Source organism: Suillus subalutaceus (genome assembly GCF_016647625.1).
Source record: "Suillus subalutaceus strain FC151 chromosome Unknown DFJ58scaffold_159, whole genome shotgun sequence".
NCBI classification, from domain to species: Eukaryota; Fungi; Basidiomycota; class Agaricomycetes; order Boletales; family Suillaceae; genus Suillus; species Suillus subalutaceus.
The window spans coordinates 95,995-120,237 of NW_024540408.1; the positions used below are offsets into that span (position 1 = coordinate 95,995).

At 47.6% G+C, this 24,243-nt stretch overlaps 11 protein-coding genes across 11 annotated transcripts; 8 read left to right on the plus strand and 3 right to left on the minus strand.

The window, feature by feature from the left end:
* Window positions 1-715: 715 nt before the first annotated feature.
* Window positions 716-1,496, minus strand: DFJ58DRAFT_846100 (uncharacterized protein; the record flags this gene model as incomplete). Its single annotated transcript, XM_041393245.1, has 3 exons — window positions 716-877; window positions 916-1,119; window positions 1,239-1,496. 3 exons carry the CDS (start codon window positions 1,494-1,496, stop codon window positions 716-718), a joined length of 624 nt encoding a protein of 207 aa, XP_041238115.1.
* A 1,262-nt stretch (window positions 1,497-2,758) lies between these two features.
* DFJ58DRAFT_846101 (uncharacterized protein) lies at window positions 2,759-4,268 on the plus strand (the record flags this gene model as incomplete). Its single annotated transcript, XM_041393246.1, has 7 exons — window positions 2,759-2,843; window positions 2,917-3,353; window positions 3,459-3,632; window positions 3,696-3,882; window positions 3,957-4,006; window positions 4,061-4,114; window positions 4,167-4,268. The coding sequence occupies 7 exons, from the start codon at window positions 2,759-2,761 to the stop codon at window positions 4,266-4,268; spliced, it is 1,089 nt and encodes a 362-aa protein (XP_041238116.1).
* Window positions 4,269-6,106: 1,838 nt separating this feature from the next.
* On the plus strand, window positions 6,107-7,369 carry DFJ58DRAFT_749285 (uncharacterized protein; the record flags this gene model as incomplete). The annotated part of the gene is made up of 7 exons (XM_041387646.1): window positions 6,107-6,199; window positions 6,248-6,471; window positions 6,523-6,746; window positions 6,799-7,036; window positions 7,086-7,155; window positions 7,210-7,253; window positions 7,306-7,369. 7 exons carry the CDS (start codon window positions 6,107-6,109, stop codon window positions 7,367-7,369), a joined length of 957 nt encoding a protein of 318 aa, XP_041238117.1.
* A 1,017-nt stretch (window positions 7,370-8,386) lies between these two features.
* DFJ58DRAFT_733884 (uncharacterized protein) lies at window positions 8,387-9,472 on the plus strand (the record flags this gene model as incomplete). The annotated part of the gene is made up of 5 exons (XM_041386369.1): window positions 8,387-8,592; window positions 8,669-8,844; window positions 8,895-8,963; window positions 9,020-9,187; window positions 9,237-9,472. 5 exons carry the CDS (start codon window positions 8,387-8,389, stop codon window positions 9,470-9,472), a joined length of 855 nt encoding a protein of 284 aa, XP_041238118.1.
* A 765-nt stretch (window positions 9,473-10,237) lies between these two features.
* DFJ58DRAFT_733885 (carbohydrate esterase family 16 protein) lies at window positions 10,238-11,420 on the plus strand (the record flags this gene model as incomplete). The annotated part of the gene is made up of 5 exons (XM_041386370.1): window positions 10,238-10,509; window positions 10,556-10,793; window positions 10,847-11,027; window positions 11,082-11,259; window positions 11,315-11,420. The coding sequence occupies 5 exons, from the start codon at window positions 10,238-10,240 to the stop codon at window positions 11,418-11,420; spliced, it is 975 nt and encodes a 324-aa protein (XP_041238119.1).
* Window positions 11,421-11,484: 64 nt separating this feature from the next.
* DFJ58DRAFT_861259 (cytochrome P450) lies at window positions 11,485-13,867 on the plus strand (the record flags this gene model as incomplete). Its single annotated transcript, XM_041394038.1, has 12 exons — window positions 11,485-11,964; window positions 12,016-12,161; window positions 12,216-12,388; window positions 12,440-12,503; window positions 12,556-12,640; window positions 12,689-12,913; window positions 12,970-12,983; window positions 13,033-13,261; window positions 13,312-13,354; window positions 13,403-13,534; window positions 13,579-13,725; window positions 13,780-13,867. The coding sequence occupies exons 1-12, from the start codon at window positions 11,766-11,768 to the stop codon at window positions 13,865-13,867; spliced, it is 1,545 nt and encodes a 514-aa protein (XP_041238120.1). The 5' UTR covers window positions 11,485-11,765.
* A 930-nt stretch (window positions 13,868-14,797) lies between these two features.
* Window positions 14,798-15,476, minus strand: DFJ58DRAFT_814257 (uncharacterized protein). Its single transcript, XM_041391640.1, has 2 exons — window positions 15,213-15,476; window positions 14,798-15,165 (listed from the first exon to the last, which is right to left on the minus strand). The coding sequence occupies exons 1-2, from the start codon at window positions 15,424-15,426 to the stop codon at window positions 15,128-15,130; spliced, it is 252 nt and encodes an 83-aa protein (XP_041238121.1). The 5' UTR covers window positions 15,427-15,476; the 3' UTR covers window positions 14,798-15,127.
* On the minus strand, window positions 15,225-16,758 carry DFJ58DRAFT_814258 (uncharacterized protein). Its single transcript, XM_041391641.1, has 6 exons — window positions 16,736-16,758; window positions 16,384-16,675; window positions 16,242-16,327; window positions 16,111-16,188; window positions 15,677-16,059; window positions 15,225-15,441 (listed from the first exon to the last, which is right to left on the minus strand). The coding sequence occupies exons 2-5, from the start codon at window positions 16,396-16,398 to the stop codon at window positions 15,681-15,683; spliced, it is 558 nt and encodes a 185-aa protein (XP_041238122.1). The 5' UTR covers window positions 16,399-16,675; window positions 16,736-16,758; the 3' UTR covers window positions 15,225-15,441; window positions 15,677-15,680.
* Window positions 16,759-18,243: 1,485 nt separating this feature from the next.
* DFJ58DRAFT_126562 (uncharacterized protein) lies at window positions 18,244-20,127 on the plus strand. Its single transcript, XM_041378758.1, has 10 exons — window positions 18,244-18,504; window positions 18,558-18,700; window positions 18,754-18,879; window positions 18,934-18,982; window positions 19,032-19,143; window positions 19,201-19,280; window positions 19,333-19,348; window positions 19,400-19,461; window positions 19,511-19,614; window positions 19,668-20,127. Exons 1-10 carry the CDS (start codon window positions 18,441-18,443, stop codon window positions 20,010-20,012), a joined length of 1,101 nt encoding a protein of 366 aa, XP_041238123.1. The 5' UTR covers window positions 18,244-18,440; the 3' UTR covers window positions 20,013-20,127.
* Window positions 20,128-20,724: 597 nt separating this feature from the next.
* Window positions 20,725-22,382, plus strand: DFJ58DRAFT_814277 (VHS domain-containing protein; the record flags this gene model as incomplete). Its single annotated transcript, XM_041391642.1, has 7 exons — window positions 20,725-20,955; window positions 21,003-21,366; window positions 21,419-21,697; window positions 21,752-21,836; window positions 21,887-21,924; window positions 21,950-22,000; window positions 22,122-22,382. Coding segments are annotated over exons 1-7 (1,230 nt in total), but the record flags the coding sequence as incomplete, so codon positions are not given.
* Window positions 22,383-23,530: 1,148 nt separating this feature from the next.
* DFJ58DRAFT_861279 (uncharacterized protein) lies at window positions 23,531-24,140 on the plus strand (the record flags this gene model as incomplete). Its single annotated transcript, XM_041394039.1, has 4 exons — window positions 23,531-23,545; window positions 23,602-23,687; window positions 23,741-23,818; window positions 23,870-24,140. 4 exons carry the CDS (start codon window positions 23,531-23,533, stop codon window positions 24,138-24,140), a joined length of 450 nt encoding a protein of 149 aa, XP_041238125.1.
* Between the last annotated feature and the right edge of the window lie 103 nt (window positions 24,141-24,243).

Consider the following 24,243-nt stretch of genomic DNA (forward strand, 5'->3'; position numbering starts at 1 on the left):
TCTCTTCGCATCAGAATGCCAGACAGTATTGATCACTCACAGTAGTCAGGGGGCAAGAACTGTGGCGTTTGCTTTCATCAGAAATTTTGTCAAAGTCGATACAGTTGTGAGGAGTCAGTGGAACGAGGAAACAAGTGATAGGGAGAGTGTGGGGGAGGGGTAGATTTCGAACTCGTCAAGCCTCCAAATCAAGTACACATAGCCTCAAGAGAAGTGTAGTCACCAGAGGTCCAATGCTTTTAATGAGCAGATCTATTGCATGGCAAGGAGTATACAGACTGTACAGGGTAAATAGATAGCAATAGACCAGAGGGAAAGAAGGAAGCCAAAAGGATAGCGAACCGATAATCAAAATGAGTACAATCTGAAAAGATGTCTGGCCTAACCTGACAGTACTAGAGGGGAACAAGGATCTTGACTTTCATCATCTCGAGAGGACAAATGATGATGTTGTCATCAAGACCTCTGCCAATGCGGAACCAGCGAGCCGTGATCCAGTGAATTGGAGTCGACTTTAATTGAGAAAAACGGCAGAACTCACCCCAGAGCCTAAACTTCACCATTGTAGATGCCACGATGAACATCCATCGTTGGCTGAGGGAAATCGGGATGGAAACTTGCCAGCTTTGCGAAGTAAGAGCCTGCACGAGGGGAAGGATGAGATTGGTAAGCTTGGGTTCGGGTGTGCATTCATCAAGGGCATCGACAACAAACGTCAGAGGCTGACACCCGCGCAATCTGAGTCAAAGTTTCTGGAGGGGTTGGAGAAGGGACCCTCCATCTGGTTACAGAGAGGCGTGTCTGGGTCTAGTAGAGCATGATTGTTGCGGATCGCTCTGTTCACATCCTGCCGGATGCTTGGAAAATTGGTGGCAAGCTGATAGGCAAGCGTTGCAACGTTTGGTGTGCTTTCACAAGAAAAAGAATGCTCCCGCTAGCCGCATTTTTGACATTCGTCTCCTCTGTCACTTTTAGACCTTTCATCCTCTCGGCTACGGTGAACGCGACGGCACACTTTCCGTTGCAAAGAGCCTGTGCAAGGGAAAAGATGAGATCGGTGAGCTCTGGTTCGGATGGGCATTCATCAAGTGCATCATAACAAATGACAAAGGTGGACATCTGTGCAATCTGAGTCGAAGTTTCCGGAGGGGGTTGGAGAAAACAGAGCCTCCATCTGGTTGCAGAGAGGTGTGTCTGGGTCTAGTAGAGTGGGATTGTCGTGGATAGTTTCTGTTCACATCCTTCCGGATGCTGGGGAAATTGGTAGCAAGCTGGTAGACAAGTGTCGCAAAGAAATATCTAGCTGTGCACCATTTGGTGTGCTTGCGCGAGAAAAAGAACATCCCCGCTAGCCACTTTTCGACATTCGTCTCTTCTATCACTTTTAGACCTCTCATCCTCTCAGCCACTGTGAACGCAACAGCAGACTTTCCGACACCAGCAGTGCCATGCAGCCAAATGAGTTTGATTCTTCTCTGGGTGTCCAGGAATTCCATGGATGTATTTAAGGAGATCAACCCGGGTCCCATCCAAAACCTTTCGGGTGAGGCTGACGTTCACGGGAGTTATATTGAGCACCTTTGACAGCGACCTGGGCCAGGCTGGCCCAAGTTCCTTCAAAAACTGTCAGAGAGGTTAGAGAGCATGTGAGAGATAAGAGATGGAATTGCTGACAATGATCGTCACTCATTGACGAGAGTTGTGGTATGCAGCGAGATGCAATGAACAATTGAAAATACTAGCTGGGTTCGACGGTGCGGTTAGAAATAATTTGGGCGATAGTTTTCTGGAGGGACGACGAGCGAGGATTTGAATCCAAGCTTTTGAGGTTGCGGAACAATCCAGCTGTCGATTGATGAAGAGTGTGAAGCGTGATGAAGATAGATGGACATAGGGATATTTCAATATTTTGCTATGGAGAGCTTGCTGAATGGTTGTGGGAATGCACTAGTTTGAAGGACGAATAGGCACTTGCCGTCCAGTGCTTGCAGGAGGACACGAGGCCGCTGTGCGGCGGCAGCCAGCCGGTCATACTACTGCACAGCCAGACAGGACCAGAGAGACAGTACTAGTACTTAGTAGTAGTGCTCACTGCTCGGATCTGCAGATCTCAGATCTTGACCGATAAACTGCATCAATTTGAGAATATATAAGTCTTTCCTCTAGCTTGACTAGTGCTGTTCCTCGCTATCGGAATAGTGAACGCTCTGCATTGCCTTCAACTGAAATTATTACATTGTCAGGCAACACACTGGCTGGTCGAGTTCCTTGGTATCTGAGCAGAGACCGTTCTGCATCGCCTCATCCATTACAGCATGGACGACACCAGAGGGACCCCTTCCTCATCACCTGAAAGTCTAATTCTACAGTGGCTTCCTGCACCTGCATCCAGTATCCATTCGCAGCCAGCATTGTCACCCATCTCACCCCACTCTCCACCTCCTACCTGATGCCATGGCTGACAGTTTATTGTGATCGGGTAGAACTCTTCACCCGCTTCCATTGAGACAATCTTATGATGAGTCAGTCGCCCCTCTGATCCTTTCCATGCAGGGAATATTCATGATCTCTTTGATCTATCACAAGCTATTCACTCCTCTGCCAACCAGGCCTACTCTGATTCTACCCTTTGCATAGAGGCCAATACTGTAACAGACGCAGCTAATGGCATGATGATGTCTTCCGACATTACTATAAGCGGCTCAGTGAAGGCGGTACTCTTGACTCGGACATATTGAATTTACCAATCCTAACCTGCATGGCACTTTCTATCTACCGACAGGAGAACCTGGTGAAGCATGATCTTACTGTTTGGGGACATGAAGTCCATATTCTCAATACCTGTGTGGCATTTTCAAGCGTAAATAATATATTTCCTTCATGAGACACATTGCATTTACTGACTCCTCACATTAGTGGTCATCGTAACGCAACTGACAGCTTTGGGTAATGGCGTCATGCGACAAGTAATTCACACTGCCCTTCGGAAAAGTGTTTCCTGGACATCTGACGGTAGTAATGAAGATAATCTGGCACTTGCAGAGGGTGACGTCTGCATTGAACTTGATGATGACTTTTGGGCTCTCAAGCTATCATGGTTCCCCTCTTCTAAAAAACTTGCCACCATTTTTGCCATTGGTCGTCTCTGTGCCTTGCACATTCTTCAGGTGCAAAATGGGCCACACCCAATCTCGCCAGCTCTTTTGAGCTTCATCATAAATGGTGTCTCATCTCTGACAACTTCAGAATCAAACCATTTGTGGCTTGGCAACAATCTATTCCCTACTTTAGCCAACATTATCAAGTCACTGCCCACCGAGGACGAGAATGTGTCCAACCTTGTCATGGATGGAGTGAACCGAGATCATATCACAAGAATTTGTCAATCTCATCTGATGACCGACATAAGTGCTGCTGTTTTTGCATGACAATGTTCCATGGTTTATTTCAAAACATAGTTTGGTGAGATTCGAGGCACCCCATCAGAACACTGGCCAATGGTACGCCGGGACTTGATTTGTGCTGCTCTGCTCGGTTACTCCCATGATGAGTTTGTCAACTCCCAAGAGTACCAGGCTTTTAAAGATGGATTTGACCTCCATGTGACGTCATCCATTCCTTCGCTCTCTGAGGTACATATGTTGACTGCTAATTCCTGTCCATCTTGAACTGATACTAGTAAAAACCTCCATCAGATTTTACAACCAAGTTTCAGTAGCATTCTTCGATTGATCTATGATTGCCATCCAACTGCTGATGTCTTGGAGAATATGCTATGCTTTGAGGTTGATGGTGATGAAAACTTTCATGCTCGATTGTCTCCCTATCTTCACACATTCAAACGCGCTGTCCTGAAGTATTTGAATGGCAAAGGCCACCCCTGTCACTCCATATTCGAAAGTCTACATGACGATGAAGCAATGCATCCACACTACCATGCACTCTGTTTTGTTAAGGTGTTAGTGGAATTCCCTTGGTGCCGGCAGACCCTCTAGCACGATTTATGGTATGCGACTTTTCTGTTTTTGGACGTGTCTCATCATAGTTTCTCGACATCTAGGTCAATGTTACACAGCATGTCCCAGCTGATGCCACGTTCAATGGTCATCTAAACGTAAGTTATAATGTGCTAATGATATTCTCAAGGCTGACCGCCTCTGTTGTAGCCAGAAACCGATCTCATTCCGCCCATTGCACATGCCTGCATGCTTAGGCTTGACATATTCATGAACCCGCCACTCATGAACTGGTTGTGTGCACCATTCTAGGTTGATGAAGGAGCATCCCCTCTTGATGTATGCCTTCACATGGCATTGGTTGCAGTCGGTGAGGACTCCTTCTCAGCACATTTCCCTTTATCATTGTAATTTTTCATATCCTCTGTTTCCTTGCTGCACTTTTCGTTATCAGTGTAATGTTTCACATCTTCATCAGTATTCCATTGCCACACTATTGACTGTCACTATACTCATTATCATGGCACATACTTGTCTCTCCCTCTGTATTTCCTTGCTGCACTACTCGCTGTTATCATACTCATTATCATTGCACGCACTTGTCCGTTGCACCTGTTCCTCAGCCTTGTCTTGTACTCACTCAGTGATGTCTTCCATTAACATTTGCACATTCATTCCCTCCAAGTCCATATCACTGTGTTTTATCAGCTCGTTGCTCATTACAATAACCCGTCTGCTTTCTAACATAGCTAACATCCAAGTACATAATGCTCATATCACTTTCACCATATCGTATGAATGGCCACTCATGGCAGAGCCTACTACAGTTGTCATAATGCAAATCAATTTGTGAGTAAGTAGTTTTGAGTTCAAGTTGAGTCAGACAAGTTCAACAGTCGGTGAGTCGACAACTTGAGTTATGTAAGTTGCAGAAGTTGAGTGTGACCGAGTTGAGTCACCACGTGTTGAGTTGAGTTGCAAACTGTCGAGTTGAGTTACCGCGTGACCGAGTTGAGTTGTGAATTTCTGAGTCAACATTTTAGTCCAATGTGGTCCTTCATAGATGACTGTACCTGTTGAACTTTCGATATCAAACTCGAGTTGGTAAAAACCGGCTCGATCAACACATTATTTAAAATTGAGTGCTGTAGAGGCCCGTCACAGGTCACGGATAGACCGTAACGGATAGTAACTTTGATATCAAATTCAAGTTGGCTCGATCAACACATTACTTATATAATCTATTTATATCGCTCCTGTGTTGCCAATTTACCCGAATGGCCGTACTCCTCTGAGACGCACCTTCAAGTTCTTACTAGCTTTATGGTCATCTCCTTCCTTCATTTTAGTCTCCTCGTTTCTCTGTTCATCACTCGGATACTTGGGCCTCTTTCTCTATTCCAATCGCATCTTTCTCCAGTCGTTTTACACTTCGATCGTTGTTATTTGATTTTGATTTTTCACTCTCGACCTTAATCTCCCCGATTTTTTCCTTCGACTTCCCAACCTTCTTTACTGATTCTTATTGCTATTGGCCCGAGGCATCTTCTCCCAAACACTGACTACTAGTACTAGCATGATGCCAACACTCACACAGCTCTCTGGGCTCTCTTCCATTACCTCCTGTGGCAGGACGTAACGACGGAGTATGCGAGCGCAGATGCTAATTATGAGTATCATGAGCAGGTGCGTTCGTTCGTTTTATACTTTGTCCGAGCACGTTTAATCTGATGATACTAACGTGTATCTATTCATCCTACTGTGCTTTCGTTGCCTTGTTTTGGATGTTTCGATCGAGAACTTAATCTGCATCCGACTTTTCTCCTCCAACGTTTACGGTAAATCGAAAGAAGAACAGCCTTGCACTGGATGTATGGATAGTGGTTTTCATATCAGCTAAGATTCAGCTTAAACGCCCATCGCACTGCCATTCCTCCGCGTGGTATTGCTGCGACTTCTATCTCATGTTGACTTTGATTTGCGTACCATGGAGCCTGCAGTGAGACTCAGACAAGTTATCATGACCTGATCAAGCCTTGCGAGGTCATTCAAGTTCATTCGTTACACATTAGAGCCAGTCAAAATGTATATAAGGCGGTCTCTGCTGCCCATGGTCTCCTAGAATTTTCCTACTTTCCAATATCATTGCTATGAAGATTAAGTACGAGTCACGGAAGTTCATCGACCTCATTCAGCGAGCTAGATCTAAGTGGGCCAATTGGGATCCACCAAGAAAGATCACGGTATGTAAAGACCCTTTTTGATTTTAACTAACCTGTCAAATACCCTAGGTGGGCGACTATGGAACTATCATCAATGAAACTGGAGAATTCGATTGGGAAGGAAACATATACAGCCCTCATTTCCAGGAACAGCTTCAATCATCCAAGTACAAATTCGACATCAACTTAGCGGATCCAGCGCTACGCCCCATCGAACAGGAAGCAAGTAATGACCACTTTATCGTCGAATCGTGGGGTGTCACTACTAAGGAACTCAATGCCTCTACTGAAGTGTAGGCACTACAATATGCAGTGTTTGGTTCATATATCTGACTGTGTTGCAGCGCCATGCCGGATGTAGTGAACGTCGCCCTCAAACTCGATTTGCAGTTCGATGGTAACAAACCAGCAGCTGTATTGGTCATGCACAAGCCAAGATACAGTAGCCTTCCTAACGATGAGCGCATCATCAGGCTGATCAAGTCCATGCCTGATATCCTCAAAGGGAAATACGTCGTCACCGAAGTGATATCTTGCGCAGCATATATGATGCATCTGTCTGACCAACGTAAGTCTGGTATGTGCAAATTCAACTTCTGCACTGTTGACACTTGGCGTAGAAGCAGAAAAGTTTTCCGCGACGCTCAAAGCCGTCGGGCCTGTTACACCAGCTATCAACGCTGGAGGAGCAGCCAGTTCCACCTGGTCTTTGGAAGCTGCTTATGGTCTTTCCCGTCAAGGATGTGACCCTGCCGCAAAATATATGCCGTTGTACAGGCTGAAACAGCCTCGTCCCAAGTTCTGGGAATGGCCTTTTGGTCACCGCGGAGACGAGAGAAATAATGATGCGATCGACAGGTGAGTCGAGATCGTCTCGTGGTTCAGCAGTGCAATGAGCTCCTTGCAGGTGGGAGGATGTCGACCCGACTTGGAACCCTCTCGGCGATGATGGCGAAGAACAGGAAATCTATGATGCAGTACGTTATCGATGTTCTTATTAGAACCTGGCTTGATTCGTCTCTCTCCAACAGGAGATGCATGGTGACTTTGGCGTTTTCAATGATGGCTATCCTGAGTAAGTATTACTACTGCACAAACCTTGCGCATATCTCAACTGACTCTCATAGCAACGACGACGACGACTACTGCATTATGATCATTCACGAATGGTATTACTGCTACACCACTTGAGTTCAAGTGTTCCAAGGACCAAATCATATCACTTTGTATATAGACGAGCAACATTAGTGAAAGAGTATTAACACAATAACTCACATGTTATCCAACGACGTTCAACAACCTCAACAGCCTCAAATCTAACTCACAAACAAGTCAAGGCCCTCGTCTGGCTTTCACAGTATGTGCCTGTTACGTTCGTGGAATATGAAGTTGGTCCGGTCCGCTTGCTGCGAGGCTTCGTTGTAAAGTTGGGCAGATCAACAGGTGGCCGGGTCAGATGCGTCTCTGCAGAGTTGAAGATCGGCGGCTTTCTTTCGTCGAGCTCGTAGTTTAAAAATGGGACAAACATTTTTGTAATTATATCTATTTGAAATTGAGATCTCTTGCTATTTGAGCTTGAGCTCACACTAGGATATCCGCAAATTTTATCGTTCAATGTCATGAGTTGGCTTCACCGAATACTCCATGTTGCTTTGAGTGCCTACTACTTAATGGGCTGGGGTCTGGTCCGACTGTCCTGGTATTCCTCCATATCCCGCAGGGAATAGTCGGTGGCTCTGCAATTATATACAGTTGTGTCTCGGAATGAGTCGAGTCGCTGCGAGTCAGTCAGCTACTGCTGTCAAACAACATGTTGCGCGAGAAGGTGTGAGCTTACTTTCGATATCAAATTCAAGGTCAAAAATCGCGAAGCGCCAGGGTATTACGTCATCGTTGAATATATATCGCCATGTTCGTAGTATGTAGAAGAAAGCAAAATAATTACTGTATGGCTTCAAGCGATCGTAATGGGATACATCTTGGCTAACCTATGATGTATACTTGGATCGAGCAGCGGAAGACAACTGCCCAAACTTGGTTTGTTGAGGCCCGACTTGGAGCGTTGCCAAGCGGTGGGCCTGAAGCTAACCTGAAGTGTCTCAATATTCTAATACAGCCGAGTGGGGTCCACAAATCTTAAACCGGACTTCACTCAACTCAACACTCTGAGCCAATCACCTCTATTTTCACATTCTTTCAACAGCATTCATGAAACTCACTGGCTTGAGACCTTATCTATCTTATGAATGGTTCGGCGTCTCGGCTTCCTTTGACCCGGCATGTAGGCTTGTAACATCTCCGTTCTTTTCTCCTCCGAGTCTCGGCGCACTTCGTCTGCTATTTGCTGTTTATTCGCTCGTTACAACAATCACCGTCCTCGTTTTCGAGTCTGTTCGATTTCACGACGGTAGTAGGTAAGTAAACGCCAGACTTGGCATTGTCCAACAGATGGTCTGATCCAGAACCTTACGACTGGTCATGCTACCCCAGTTTTTTTTCCTACTTCACTGATCTCAGTTACATCGGCCTTGTCGCATACCTCTGGGCCTCTAGCATTCAAACCATAGTATTTGTTTTGCGGGGACAGAAGGCATATCCTTTGCAAATGCGACCACGGATTCTACAACTCTTGCACGTCCTCCTGTACACCACCATCACCATATTCCGTGAGTTTAATGTTTAGCTTCTCAGTCTAGTTCTGAAAAACGTCTCGCAGCAATCATCGTGACTGTTGTTTTTTGGACTCTACTCGCTTCTTCATCGACTTTTAGTACCCGGTACTCAGGTGTGGGCAGCGTATACTCATACCGGCTGCTGTTGCTCATGACAGGCCATTCCTAGCTTGGTCCAACATATCCCAACATGCCATGAATAGTGGCTTCGCTCTATTTGAGATACTCCTGACGAATGCCGGTCCTAGTCCATGGAGCCACATCGTACCATGTTTTGTCCTTTTTGCGTGTTACCTCGGTGTTGCGTATATAACACATGCAACGCAAGGATTTTACAGTAAGTTTATTTTTACATGGATCACAACATCGCTAACGCCCACCGTTAGCTTACAGTTTCCTTGATCCATCAGTACAGCACGGACTTTTAGCCGCTTACATCGTTGGCATAGGTGTTGGTTACTGTATTCTCTTCACGATCGTGAAGGGTATCTGCACATTGCGATGCCGTTTGGTCTCGCCTTCCCGTTTGGACCCTCCTGAACAAGTACAATCTGAAGCTTTAGGAGAGTGGGAACACATTGATGTCGAACAGACGAAGGAGTCAACTGGATCTGAAGCTTAAGTATCAACACTCCCTTTGTTTATTGTTATCTTCATGGTTTAGACTGAATTGGTTTATTGGCTGCTGGTAGTGGACTTCCCCTGGAACGTTATATCCGTCCTTATACTATAATGTTGATTATGTATCATTATGCGATCCGTCTTCTTCCCCGCGGGGTTGGCTTTCGCACACGGATGGCCCGCTATCCCTTCGGGAACTAGGTGCCGGCGGTACCGACTCACCTGCCAGAACTTGCCACGAGCTCGATTCGCTTAGTATGATCATCGACTTACAGTCACGTACAATGACCATTATCGGTATATTCTGGATGCTGACTATACTGGGGTCTTCCTTTTGCCCACCACGGAAGGCATCCAACCAAGATTCCGTGTTCTCACTGATCAAATCATGGTCGCACGCATGCTTGACGTGTGACTTGCGAGCGCTGAACTCACAGGTTCGAGTTATTTCAAAGCACTACGACACTGATGACCACCCCCTCTTGAACGTGAAATTTAGGTTGGCCTTGATTCTTGCGTCACGAGCATTAACTGATTAGAACGAAGAAAAAGCCGATGATGAAGTATGGTCGCTCTCGGAGCGAAATATGACCCTCGTGATCTCATTGACCTGCTCGTGAGCGGACCGTTGTGGCGGCAAGTAAGTGTGCGCTGTCTCCGCTTTCCAGGATTATTGCAATGACCCTGTGATACGAGTTCCGTTAATCGGATATTTTGCTCAATATAAAATGACCTCACTAAATCCACAAGTCAGTACTTCTGCTCAATGGCGTTCCTACAGGGTGTGAAGCTCGTGTTTGCATTATTGGCACTCGCCACCCCATCCTGGGCAGTTGGTGTCGCGCCTGGTCAGATCAAAAACTTTGTCACTTTTGGTGACTCCTACACCGATTCCTCGTACTACCCCACCGCTGACGGAGGCTATGCCTGGCCAACATGGGCGGCGATGTATGGTGACCTTAATCTCTATGGATTTGCTCGTTCCGGTTGCAACATGCTCGAACCTGCTTACCTACAGACCCTACCCTCCGATCATGGGTGCGTACTATGTGCAAATGGATTGTGAATGTTGTCCTGATCACAGTGACCGCCTAGGTTGGCAAATCCCTGCTTACCTGAATGAGACGAATAATGGCACGCTGGAATTGAACCCGGACGAAACGATATACACCATCTGGATTGGAACCAATGATCTGGGTGCCAACGCGCTGATTACCGGAAGCGATGCCCCCACCACGTCAATTGTTGAGGTCAGGCAATGCGCCATCGACGTCCTGAAGACCTTGTACGAGAGCGGTGCTAGGAACTTCATCATGCAGAATGTGAGTGTGCGAACATTGGGCCACTGTGTCTCGAGCTCACCTCGCGCATACAGATCCTTCCCCTTGACCTGACAATCTTATACTCTAACTACTCGTACCCCAACACGTATTGGAACATGGAACGCAATACAACTGGATGGAACGTGTATATGACGGAGCTGGTGCGTGCAGGGAATGAAATCACATCCCTGATGCTCGACGCGCTTGTGCCCACGCTCCCTGATGCTCATATTGGTCAGTCAACATCACGTCCTGATTCGAGGAAGCAGCTGATACGTAGCAACACAGCATCTTTTGACTCCTACGGGCTTTTCACCGATATGTATAACAACCCTGAGAACTACTTTAATGGCACTGCGCCATACAACGTAACGGGCTGCATACATTCATGTGTGTACACCGTGGACAGCACAGCAGAACCGGCTTGTACAATCACCAATGGTACTGACGCAGACAGTTTCCTATGGTCAGTCCAAAGATCGGTCCCAAAAATAGCTACCTAGAGCTCACCTGTCACTTAGGTACGACGAACTTCACCCATCGCAGCAATCCGATAGAATTGTGGCTAGGGAGATAACCGCAGTGATGCAAGGAGAGTACAACCAGTGGACGACATGGTTGAGCTGAGCTAGTCACATTTGCAGAGTTTCGAGGGTGGTAGATAATGCCTTAGAACAACTGGGGATACCGGAGTGCTTTGATATTGCTTTTGGTTCTTCTCGGTCCGATTTATCATGAGCGATGTCAACTCTATGACCTATTCTTGATTCTTTAAAGTTTTGCGGGGTTCGGCATCACAGTGAAGCCCTTTAGGAATGCTAAATTGGCCCGAAGGCATCATCTGCTAGAACACGAGACTGGACCATATCAAGAAGCACTCATTGGCAGATAAAAAGAAGAGAGACAACCAAATATACCACAAAAGCACGAATTGCGAAGGTTCGTGGGTACGGTAACCAACAGTCCCGCTACATGGCTTTAAATGCTTCGGACTGGCTTGTGTACTCGCCGTTCATCCTCGTCCTGGGGGTAATAGCGCATCGCTTGCGTCGCCAGAATAGACCTCAGTCGCTACCACCTGGTCCACCACCTAAGCCGTTGATAGGAAATTATCTTGACGTCCCCAAGGCGGAGCCATGGAAAACATTCTCGCAATGGAGAAAGCTATATGGTCTGTCCTAAAATACCGTACCTTTGGAGGTGTACTCAATAGTGCAAGCAGGCGACCTCGTATACGTGAAAGTTCTCGGGAACAATATTCTCATCCTGAACGACGAGGGAAGTATGCGCGAGCTTCTTGAGAAGAGATCGCAGAAGTATTCTGATCGACCATCGTTTGTGATGGCAAAATACATGGGGATTGAGAACGTGAGTACATGTAGCAGCGAGCTTTATGGCTGAAAACAAACCGAAATTGGACAGAATCTGTCGTTCGCTCCCTACGGTCCAGATTGGAGGCAAGGACGGAAGCTCATACATGGAACCGTCAACCAGGAAGCCGTCAAGAGGTATCACTCGCTGCAGGAGAATGTTACCGCCAGATTTTTGAGGGATTTAGTGGAATATCCCTCAGAAGTCATGAAGCATCTGCATATGTGAGACCAGCTGCGAATCATCTTCATGTTGCCTGACTTGGTATTACCAAGGGCCACGGCTCATATCATCGCGTCCATAACCTATGGGTTTTCTATCGACACCCCAAGCAATGTGGTGAGTGAAACTTTGGTCATCGGCTCCAATCTTTTTGAACCGAGACACGCAGTACCTCGACGAATTTGCCGAAACGGAGCGAATCGTACTGAAAAGTGTGGTTCCAGGGGCCTATCTGGTTGATATGATTCCTCAATGTAAGGTAGTTTTCATCCTGGCAGACAACTAAGCTGAAGGTGATGTAGTATGGTATCTGCCATCCTGGGTCCCATTTAACAGCATACGGCGAATAGCTGAGAGGGGGCGGCAGCGGGTGTCTGATATCGTGCACCGTCCGATAGAGCAGGTGGAACAGGATATTAAACAAGGAGCATCCCCGGCTTCGTTTGTTTCGGATCATTTAAGGGAAAGTGGAAACGATGAAGTGATAAGGCAGCAGTTGCCTTGGGTAGCGTGGTCAATATATGAAGGTACGTTTTTACCCCATTGACCGAGAAGATGGATGACATGGTTATCTGACTGCAAGCTGGAAATGACACGGTGAATATTCCATAACTCCGTGATATGCATCCATCTGACCATGCCAAAGACAAGTGGAACCATGCTGGTCTTCATGCATGCTATGGCGTGCTTCCCAGAGGTCCAGACCCGCATGCGTGAGGAGATACATAGAGTCGTAGGGACTGACCGCCTGCCATCTTTTGTTGACCGGGAACGGCTGCCATATATCAATGCGGCAATTAAGGAGGTGTACCGCTGGAACCCCAACACACCTTTGGGCGCACCAAGGAAATTACAAGATGCGGATGTCTACAGAGGTTTTTTTCAATCATGAGCGGCGAGGAACACTTCTTGACCTCTTGAGCAGGGTACTACATACCGAAAGACACCATTATTATGCCTAATGTCTGGTGAGTAGGAAAAACGTACCCACGAAATGGGCTTATCCTGTAATATAGGTTACTCAGCCGGGACCAGGACAGTGGCATAGATCCAGAAGCATTTTCTCCAGAACGCTTTCTTGATATCCACGTGGATAAAACGGCAATTGATCCTTACAGTTATGCATTTGGCTTTGGCAGGAGGCAAGTGTGCGTCATAACATCTAATGAAACCTGTTAACACCCGCGCCCAGGATGTGCCCAGGGCGCTTTTTAGCAGATAATTCTGTGTTCATGCTTATAACCGGTATGGTGGCGACAGTACGGATTTCGAAACCCAAGGATAGCTATGGCGTAGAAAAACCATTTAATCCTCCGTATATATCTGCAGGTCTGGTCAGGTGCGTCCCAACGAATAATAAACAGAAGGAGCACTCACGTGTTAGCCGATCAAGTTTTCCATATCCATTCGAAGTCGACATCGAACCGGTATCGGACAAAGCAGTGGCGATCGTGAAAGGTAGAACGACGAGTATTGATTGAACATTCGTGTATGTATGGGGAGCACCAAGGCTCTAATGCTGCAACGTACGAGACCAGTCCTGTTGATGACGTAGCAGCATATAGGTGTCACGAACTTACGACAATTCTTGATTTTGACATATGCCCATTCACAATTGCATATTCTAAATCGCGATGTCCCAAAGATGTCGAGGAGCCGTATTACGAAATATCCCGCCACTCATCGAGCGGGCGGCGCTTCTAGAAGTGCAGCAGATTGATTGTGCGCTGTCCCAGCCTCTTCTACTCGTGTTGAGTGGGGCACGACTCGACTCGGACCTGATGATACATCCCGAACCCAGTATATGCCGCGGAGCACGCGTGATTGGACTGAGTGAGGACATGGCAGGGAGACCTCTCGAGTCCATGCTGTACAGGGCCTATGTTATCGGGGACCTCCAGGATGCTCCCTGCTGGTCTGATATCCAGAGTGATGAAGTGCTTCCGTACAGGCTGAGAAGGGTTGAGAATGAGAAACTGCTAGCTGCGAGAGTTGAATGTTTCGAAAATCGCAGAGATGGGGCGGGTCGACATTATAGAGCTACGCAGTCAGTGAGATGAGACGAGCGAAAGTCAATCCCAGAAATGCAGCTATTGTAGACGCTTGAAACGCGTTCACTGAGACGAGAAGGCCTGGTAAAGAGGAAGGTGCCGGGGATAGGGATAGCACCGTATCATGAGGTGTATCGCAGAATTGCATGGCGTTTTGAGGACAGGGACCAAAGTATTCCAGTCAGCTGAAGATGTACGCAAATGAATTCGTGACACGTTAAACTTCTTGAGACTTCTGTACATATTTTGATTAGCAGTACCACAGTCGTTGTGTGAGTACTGGATGAATCATTTCTGCGTTGATTGTAGGCTACGATGAGCGCGTGAACTTGTTTTGGTAGATTTCGCAAAGTTTGAGTCGACAAAATACCCTGGATAGCGGTGCACCATGCCAGCTGGTCGACATCATAAGACCAGATCTCGTACCATATCACCAAGGCTTGGTCTTTGAAAAAAGGATTCGGGAGGCCAAAATAAGCTGCTCAACTCCCATTTTCCAGGGTTTGCATGGAGCCAGTCACACAGGCAATCCTGATAGCGAGAGTCGAAGACTAAGCTAGAGTTGATCATCGTTTGGTGAACAATCAGTTGTTCGCTCATCTGATAGTGCTCGTGCAGGAAGTCAGGCTATCATATCCAGTGTGTACTGTTACAGTGTAGCCGACATTAAACGAGTTCTCCAATCTAGCTTCACGTTCGCCACCTCAGCGCACTCCCCACTAAAAAACCTTGGTCGAGCGTCAGCGGATAACAAGAGTTAAAACAAATATCTCACAAACTCCCAGCCCACCCATGATCCTTTTGCCAACTATACTCCCCGGTGTACTGGGGCGGGCCATTCTCAGTGCATAGATGCCAGTGGCAGCGAACGCGCCGCTTCCTATGACGCGACAAGTCATGCAGTCATTGTAAGATGAAGGCTGAGGGACGAAGGTGGAGCCAGAGTCAGGCGCTGCAGAATTGGTTGTGTTTGATTCAGACGCGTTCATGCCCCTCTAGTTGCGGAAGAAAAGTAAGTCTGGACTGTAGTTGCCTCTTTACAATATTTGGGTGTCACGGAAGGACCCCGAAAACAGGATGGGTATCAAATAATTTATGATTTAGAAAAGAGCGTGTTACTACTAGTACATGCATGAAAGAGTGTACATCTTAGCCTTTAGACAACATCGTAAAGTGCTTTTAAGTGAAAGATGATCGATAGATATATATAACGAGGGGAGGTTTTACAAACGACGAGCACAAGCTAATATTGCCTGTATGCATAACCGAGCATCTCCGAAGGGCGTCTTTGCATGAATTCGGGGCACATGCAGCCCTCAGTCCACCCATTGGCCGTCGTCACGGGTTCGCTAAACATGGTAAAGTCGTCCTCACTATCCACCGGGTCATAGAAGACCAACGACGGGTCTTGGCTGTGAGGGTGTGATTGGTAGGACGAAGCAGAGGGCTGGGACGATGGAGTCCTGTCTGATGCGGAGGGGGCAGCGACACGACCGCCGCCGCGTCCGCTGCGCGGAAGAGGAACATATCCATGTTTTGTTTTGCGATGGCGCGTCAAGGCAGAAGGATCGTGGGTCCTAAAGGTGCAATCATGAGGGCAACCATAGCGTTGCTCGCCGGTACTAAATTTGGTAATCAGATGAACTCATTGATGATAACGCACGAGCACATACTGTTTAGCGGAGTGGACATCGAAGCTTCTTTTTATCAGCGTCGCAAAGTCACATCCCGGAAAGGTGCAGGTGTACACGCTGGATGCAGGCTCATGTGAGTGACCAGTCTAGCATGTAGGATAAACACGTACTTTTCTGCATGCCTAGCCTCATGTCTCTTGAATTCCGTGAACTTGGTGAAAGTTTCGCCGCACTTCTCCTGAGAGCAAACATAGACCTACACATTTTCAGATTCAGTCCTAGTGCATAAAGTATGCTCGTGATTAGGCTCACCTTGGTAGGAGACATTTGAAAGTTGATTATAGAGGGTGCTGCTTGATTCTGTCTTCGGTGAATGCCTGATTCTCCTTGGGGTGATGATGATACCAGGTAGGCATTCGGGCTGGACTATATACGATTCCCAGAGGTGGAAATGACATTGTGCTTTGCGGTGGACAGACGCTTGTGGGGTCCATACAACAACGCTTTGTTGGTGGACTAGTGGACGCGAGCCACGACAAAGCACGAATGCATTGTTAAAGCTTCCACACCCGCTCGAAGGCTTCATTATCCGTTATACGCAATGCTACGAAGATAATTACATTAGCAATCACTGATCAATGGCAGGCGTGACATATATGGATGCCTGTGGTCCCATCTTGGTGGACGATAAGTGGACTCAGTCGCGCAGATGACAACTAGCACGTCATGGGTCCAGCATCGAGTGGACACCGGGGTCGCGGTTTATGCTAGAGATGTATCGATGGATGTTATCATTGTTATGTAACTCGACGTACAGAATTGAGTAAAGAACTGACGATGACACCGAGTTTCAAGATGTCGAACTAGTTTCTTGACACCGACATCCTGGTTTTCGATACTTTTGTCGTAGGGACCCGCCCGCAATCTGTGCAATAAGGTCTAGATATCTTATGCAGAACTTATTTATAATTATGGACATAATGATTTGTGCATTAGATATCTAGGCCGCCGTCATTGATGGTATTGAAGAATGTAGACGAGAGCAGATTCAATCGTTGACTCAAGCTCAAGCTCAAGAGTCGCACAGCCTTGAGTTTCACACGCAAAATAAGTACCAAGATGATAATGTCAAGTTGGGCTTCTCATTGGATCTCACTGGACGAGCGTCAAAAGAACTTGCTACACATATCATTTTACCTTGAAGCACTCGATTACGCCCCGTGCAGATCCTGCAAAGCTTACGACTCACCACACCCCCCCACCGCTAGATGCTAAAAGAATCCATGCAGACATGCAGAGCTGAGGATCGAAAGACTCGGAGGGGCATATTTTATGGATAGCGCCTGCGGAAACCAGTGTCCTACGCTGTAGCACCACATAAGCCTCTTCAAGTCAGTTGATTGGGACGCTGCTGACTCAGTCGTGCATACTTTCCACAACGTCGACATTGAAGGGTCCTCGTGCAGGTCCTGTAAAGACTGCCGTGCATCATACTCCGCCGCCAGACCTGCTAGAGAATACATACAGACTCCAGAGGCAGAGGAGAGTGCAAGCACAATGGGAAAATACAAAAAAAAAACGAAAACATTCAGGAAATGTCAGTACTAGTGTTATTGTATCACAAGTACTGAGTACTGAACGTTTAATGAATCATAAATTCCAATATTTGTTCGAACAAGCAATTGCAAGGTGAAAATCGGCAACGCTGATCCCTAGTTATACATTTACTCCGAATATTGACAATTCAGTGGCAGTATCGTCGACCTTCACTTCTGGGCACAGTAACCAGTCTATATTTCATTCAGTAAATCTTCGACACCGACCTCAGTGTAAGTAATCTCAGCTGCAGCTCTCCTAGTACTTGAAACTGACCAGTAATATCCAGGAATCGGATTGGCCACTATTCCGAGATATCTAGATCCTTCCTATCTCTTCCCTCCGAGGCATCATCATCATCACGGTGCTAGTACTCATCACCGCCGCTTACCTCGTTCCTCTTCTCGCTCCCGTCTATTGGACTCAGATATCACGTCCGTGCACCTTGCTCCCCTCCTCGTTAACCACCCCACTCACTCAGCCTCAATTGTACCAATAAACTGTTGCTTTCCCTCCATGTAGTACTGTCGTCGATTATTCAGCGTGTTCCGAGGCGTAACCTGCTTACAGTGGACTCCTCAGTGGATGCCGGTGATGTTTGGGACAAAAATGGACTCTATACGTCGAAGCACTCTCATGCAACCCATGACCATAAGTCACGATGCCACATCTATTTCATATCGCTTATCTAGTCCTCCTGTCTTCGAAAACCCGTACTTATCTACCTGCCTTAGCAGCCCCCCTCACCAGTCTTGTGTACTCTCCTCCAAGATATGCCCAGTTTAACTCTGCCGGAATGTGCACACTACACCCCCCCTCCAGAAACAAAGGAGGACTGTGAGAGTGTGTCCGATCAATGCAATACATTTGTCTAACGGCTCTCCGTCTAGTGGAATTTGCGGACCTTCCCATCATCGACCTTTCCAAAGCCCATACACCCGAAGGACGCGCACAGCTCTATCCGCAGCTTCGAGATGCACTACGCACCCATGGCTTTCTCTACGCCATCAATCATGGTTATACCCAAGCTCAGGTACGCCTCGTTCTCGTCACTCATGTTCAAAGGTCTCTGAATCAATGTTGTAGCGTGACAGGATCTTTGACCTAGCTGGTGTTCCTTTCAATGACGTCTCTCCAGATGAAAAGAAGACATACACTGCCGATGTCGAGAAAGTCGGGTACTATGCAGGCTATAAACCTCGTCAATTCTGGGTGCGTCGTATTCCACAAGGGACAACATTTTCGAAGCTGATTGCTCTCATTCAGAAAGTCGACACGGATAATCAAATTCTCGATCAGATCGAGCACTATGCAAGTACGTATTACAAATACTCGTGTGATCGATGCTTTTTATGCTTCGACAGTAAACCTCAATGTCGCGAAGCGTCCCCATCCCACGGTCTTGCGCTCCTTCCTTCCAGAACTCGATGATTTTGCTCGCCATAATCACTTCAATATCCTCCACCCGATCCTTCGGTCAGTTCTGTCGCGAGTCCCTTGTTGACGTCTTAGCTTATGAACGCTATCATACAGCTTGATTGCATTGAGCCTCGAGCTGCCCGAGGAAACTTTGGTGGAAAAACACAACTTTGACCGAACGGGAGAAACCTCTGGTTGGTCTTTCTTCTTCTGTATCCAGTCCTAGATTGTTGAGTATATTCGCAGTCAGGTTCATGAAATAGTAAAGGCCCTTTCTTCCCAACTGCTTCTTAACTTATGGACTCCCGCCAAGCTATAGGCGCTCAAATGACGAAGAAGAGAAATCAAAGAATGTCTGGTTGAAGGGACACACAGGTACATTTGATGCATTTTTTACTTCACACTCGTCTCCTGAATCGCGCAGACATTGGCAGCATCACCATTCTATGGAGTCAACCTATCGGGGGGCTGCAAATTATGGCTCCCGACGGGAAATGGAAATGGGTCAGACACATTGACAACGGTTTGGTACGCCCGTAAAACACTATCATGATATCTGCGAACCTGATATTCTGCCATAGGTTATCAATACAGGTGACATGATGACATTCTTCACAGGTGGATACTACAAGCCTACGATCCACCGTGTCATCCAGCCCCCCTCGGACCAACGCGCCTACGACCGTCTGGGTGCATACTACTTCGCGATGCCAGATAACGACGTTCGTTTGTTGCCGTGTGCTGAAAGTCCTGTATTAAGGCGCGTTGGTATCGAGCGTCAGTGTCTTGATGAGGATTCGCCATTGTGCGAGACATGGAGAAAGGGAAGGACGACGGCGTACGGGAGGTCTGATCTTAAGAAGGGGGTGGAACGTGGTGTTGAGGAGGAGGTTATCGAGGGGATTGTGGTGAAACATTATAATTGAGTACTGAAGAGCGGCAGAATGTTCATGTGTTATTGTTATGATTGGCTGACTTTTTGTATGGTTTAGTAGCAATATAGATTTCACAGCTGCGTGGACGTCATTCGCACACGAGGTTCTTTGTCAAATATAGCTGTATGCGCTCCACTGTGCTCTCACGAACAATTAATAGGACGGCGGCCAGGTGTGGAGATGAACAGCGATCTCGTGATAGCGCGCCCGTTTCCTTCCTCAGTGCCGCATGAAGACTCCGTGCTATGGGGTGCTCTACGCACGTAGTCCGTCCAGCAGTGTCAATGGCACAGCGTGGATAGGAGCAAGGCTCGGAGGACGGCTGATGAGAGACGTTGTCAGTAGGCTAGGACTCATAACTTTAGGAGACAGGTAAATGCACCCCGAGCAATGATTCAAGTTTCAAAATTTCCAATGCAAACTCACTGCAGTCCGTTGTATCTTTTCAGCGCCAGAACATGCTTTCGAAAGTTATTGGTGTTCCCTCTGAATCTGTACATTCGCCTGGTATCACGGTCGCGAGCTTTCCGGTCGTTTCAACCAGTTGGTCTGAGCATCGAACTTCAAGTACAGTCCTTGTCGGTACAACAGCAGAAAACAACGGAACATCATAGAACTAGATAGACGACTGATGTGGCATGGCAGTTTGAGTGGAAACTTCAAGAAAGCGGTCATGCTGTCATATTCCCACGGATTTCTTGGCCAGTCGCCGACAGCGAGCGCAGCTGTGACTGCCACGTCTGCTATATCATCCACTGTATACTGGCTAGGCAACACCGAGCATGATGCTGGGAGGGTCGAATGGTACGCCGTGGTTCAGGGCATCAAAGCTGGAAATGCTCGTACAAAGTGCCTGCGATCCGACACTCCATGAGCCCAACTACGCCATTCACCTTGAGATCGCTGAATTAATCAACACCAAGAAAGCTAATACGTCTGTTAATCCTGCTCTTGCAATCTCTAATTCTGACATTGAATTAGCCCTCGCGAAGCAGCGATGCTCATAGCACATCTATCAAACCACCGAAACCCGCATATCGCCATCCTTGCACTCGCGCTTCTCGATACCGTCGTCCAATCGTGCGGCTACCCATTTCACCTCCAGATTTCAACCAAAGAATTCCTGAACGAGCTCGTTCGTCGATTCCCTGAACGCCCACCTCCTTTCCCTGGTCCAGTCATGTCACGGATTCTAGAGCTCATCCATCGATGGAAGGAGGGTATCTGCTCTGATTCCCGCTGGAAAGAGGACTTGGGGAATATCAAGGATATGCACCGGCTTCTTACATTCAAAGGGTACCGCTTTAGGGAGATTCCCCGCCGCGTGGAAGCGCCCCCGACGATGGTGAGTTCGTCTGTGGCTCATGTCTATCTCATGCGTTCATATGACGGTGTAGAATATTAAATCTGCCGACGAGCTTGAGTCGGAAGATCGAGAAGCACAATCTGCTAAACTCCAGGAACTTATCCGGAGAGGTACCCCGCGGGATCTGGTAGCCGCGCAAGAACTCATGAAGTCCCTCGCTGGCGCGAACCCGGAAGCAAAACCCGACTACCGCTCTCAAGCCATGACAGAGCTCAATAAGCTCGAGAGTAAAGTCATTCTACTCAATGAGATGCTCGATAAGTCGATACTACACAAGGGGAGAAGTTCGCATCGGGAGGACGCGTATGACGTGTGTCGATATTCTACTTGGAAAGTTGTATAAATTTCTCACTCGTTGTAACAGCAAGTCGCATCGATATTGAAGTCTGCCCGTCCGAAGCTCCAGAAATGGGTCTCGGACGCAGAAACAGACGACCCTGAGTCGTTAGGTACGTCCCGGTTTTCTTATTCTCCGGCATAGTTCTTATATGCTACTCAGACGCCTTCCTCCAAATCAACGACCGAATCAACAACGTCGTCACCCGCTTCGAGGGCCTTCAAGAAAGGCGACTACAGCATATCCGCCGTCCCAGCTGAACTCGCACAAACGAGGGTCCCTCATTAATTTCGATGATACCTCGCATCATCATCACAAGTCGCACCAGTAGCTGATCTAGCTTCATTATTTGCCTCGCCGCCACAACCCCAATCTTATGCCCGACCATAAGTGCTAGCGCAATGTTCGCCTCACAACTCAGCGCCTCCTTGACGAACAACGCTTCTCTTCCTCTACTTCATCACCGTTCCGAATACCCCATCGCCACAGCCCCAGTTCGGGTCTATCATGCTCGCGCCTACCCCACACGCGGATAACGTCACCCAGTTATTTCGGGGGTAATAACGGAGGGTACGAGCCCTCGAATTCAAGCTCGTCGTTTGGAAGGGGTCCTCATGGATTGGGTATGAGTAGGCCACCAGCGACAGGCATGAGCACGGTTTGCAAAATGGAGGTTTGGGTATTCCTATGAGCACACCGGGATCAAGGGTGAGTATGGGCGCGATGATGGGGCAGACCGCAACCTACTTCGACGCCACCGACGCAGCAGGGGAAGGATCCGTTTTGCAGATCTGGCGGGGTTGTTTTAGGTACCTGTCGTGTGTGTGCTTGTGCTTTACATGGGGTGGGGTGATCGATACTCGAATCCGGATGTTGTGCGGGTTTTGGATCTTGTTATTCTCGGAGGCAAATATAACTTGGACTGAAATAGTATTTATTGCTCGACGTCTACAGAACGATGACTGCTTGCTGGTAATTTTGCAATGTTGAGAGTTATAGTGTTCCCGAACCTCAAACTTGGTATTTATTTTGCGTGTGAAACTTGCAAGGCTGTGCATGTGCGACTCTTTAAGCTTGAGTCAACGATTCGGCCTGTTCTGTTCTCGTCTACATTCTTCAATACCATCAATGACGGTGGCCTAAATATCTAATGCACAAATCGTTATGTCCATAATAAATTTTGCATAAGATATTTAGACCTTATTGCACAAATTGCGGGCGGTTCCCCATGACAAAGGCATAGGCGTCGAAAACTACGGGTGTCCGGTGTCAAGAAACTAGTTCGACATCTTGAAACTCGATATCATTGTCAATTCTTTACTCAACCATATACGTCGAGTTGACCTCCATCGATGCATCTCTAGCATAATCCGTGACCCCGGTGTCCACTCGATGCGGATCCACGACGTACTAGTTTTCCCCTGGGTGGCTGAGCTCAATCCTTATCGTCCACCAAGATGGGGCCACAGTCATCCACATATGTCACGTCTGCCATTGATCAGTGTTTGCTAATGGAATTCTCTTCGTAGCATTGCGTATAACGGATAATGAAGCCTTCGAGCGGATGTGGAAGCTTTAACAATGCATTCGTGCTTTGTCGTGGCTCGCGTCCACTAGTCCACCAACAAAGCGTTGTTGTATGGACCCCACAAGCGTCTGTCCACCGCAAAGCACAATGTCATTTCCACCTCTGGGAATCGTATATAGTCCAGCCCGAATGCCTACCTGGTATCATCATCACCCCAAGGAGAATCAGGCATTCACCGAAGACAGAATCAAGCAGCACCCTCTATAATCAACTTTCAAATGTCTCCTACCAAGGTGAGCCTAATCACGAGCATACTTTATGCACTAGGACTGAATCTGAAAATGTGTAGGTCTATGTTTGCTCTCAGGAGAAGTGCGGCGAAACTTTCACCAAGTTCACGGAATTCAAGAGACATGAGGCTAGGCATGCAGAAAAGTACGTGTTTATCCTACATGCTAGACTGGTCACTCACATGAGCCTGCATCCAGCGTGTACACCTGCACCTTTCCGGGATGTGACTTTGCGACGCTGATAAAAAGAAGCTTCGATGTCCACTCCGCTAAACAGTATGTGCTCGTGCGTTATCATCAATGAGTTCATCTGATTACCAAATTTAGTACCGGCGAGCAACGCTATGGTTGCCCTCATGATTGCACCTTTAGGACCCACGATCCTTCTGCCTTGACGCGCCATCGCAAAACAAAACATGGATATGTTCCTCTTCCGCGCAGCGGACGCGGCGGCGGTCGTTCGCTGCCCCCTCCGCATCAGACAGGACCCCATCGTCCCAGCCCTCTGCTTCGTCCTACCAATCACACCCTCACAGCCAAGACCCGTCGTTGGTCTTCTATGACCCGGTGGATAGTGAGGACGACTTTACCATGTTAGCGAACCCGTGACGACGGCCAATGGGTGGACTGAGGGCTGCATGTGCCCCGAATTCATGCAAAGACGCCTTCGGAGATGTTGGTTATGCATATAGGCAATATTA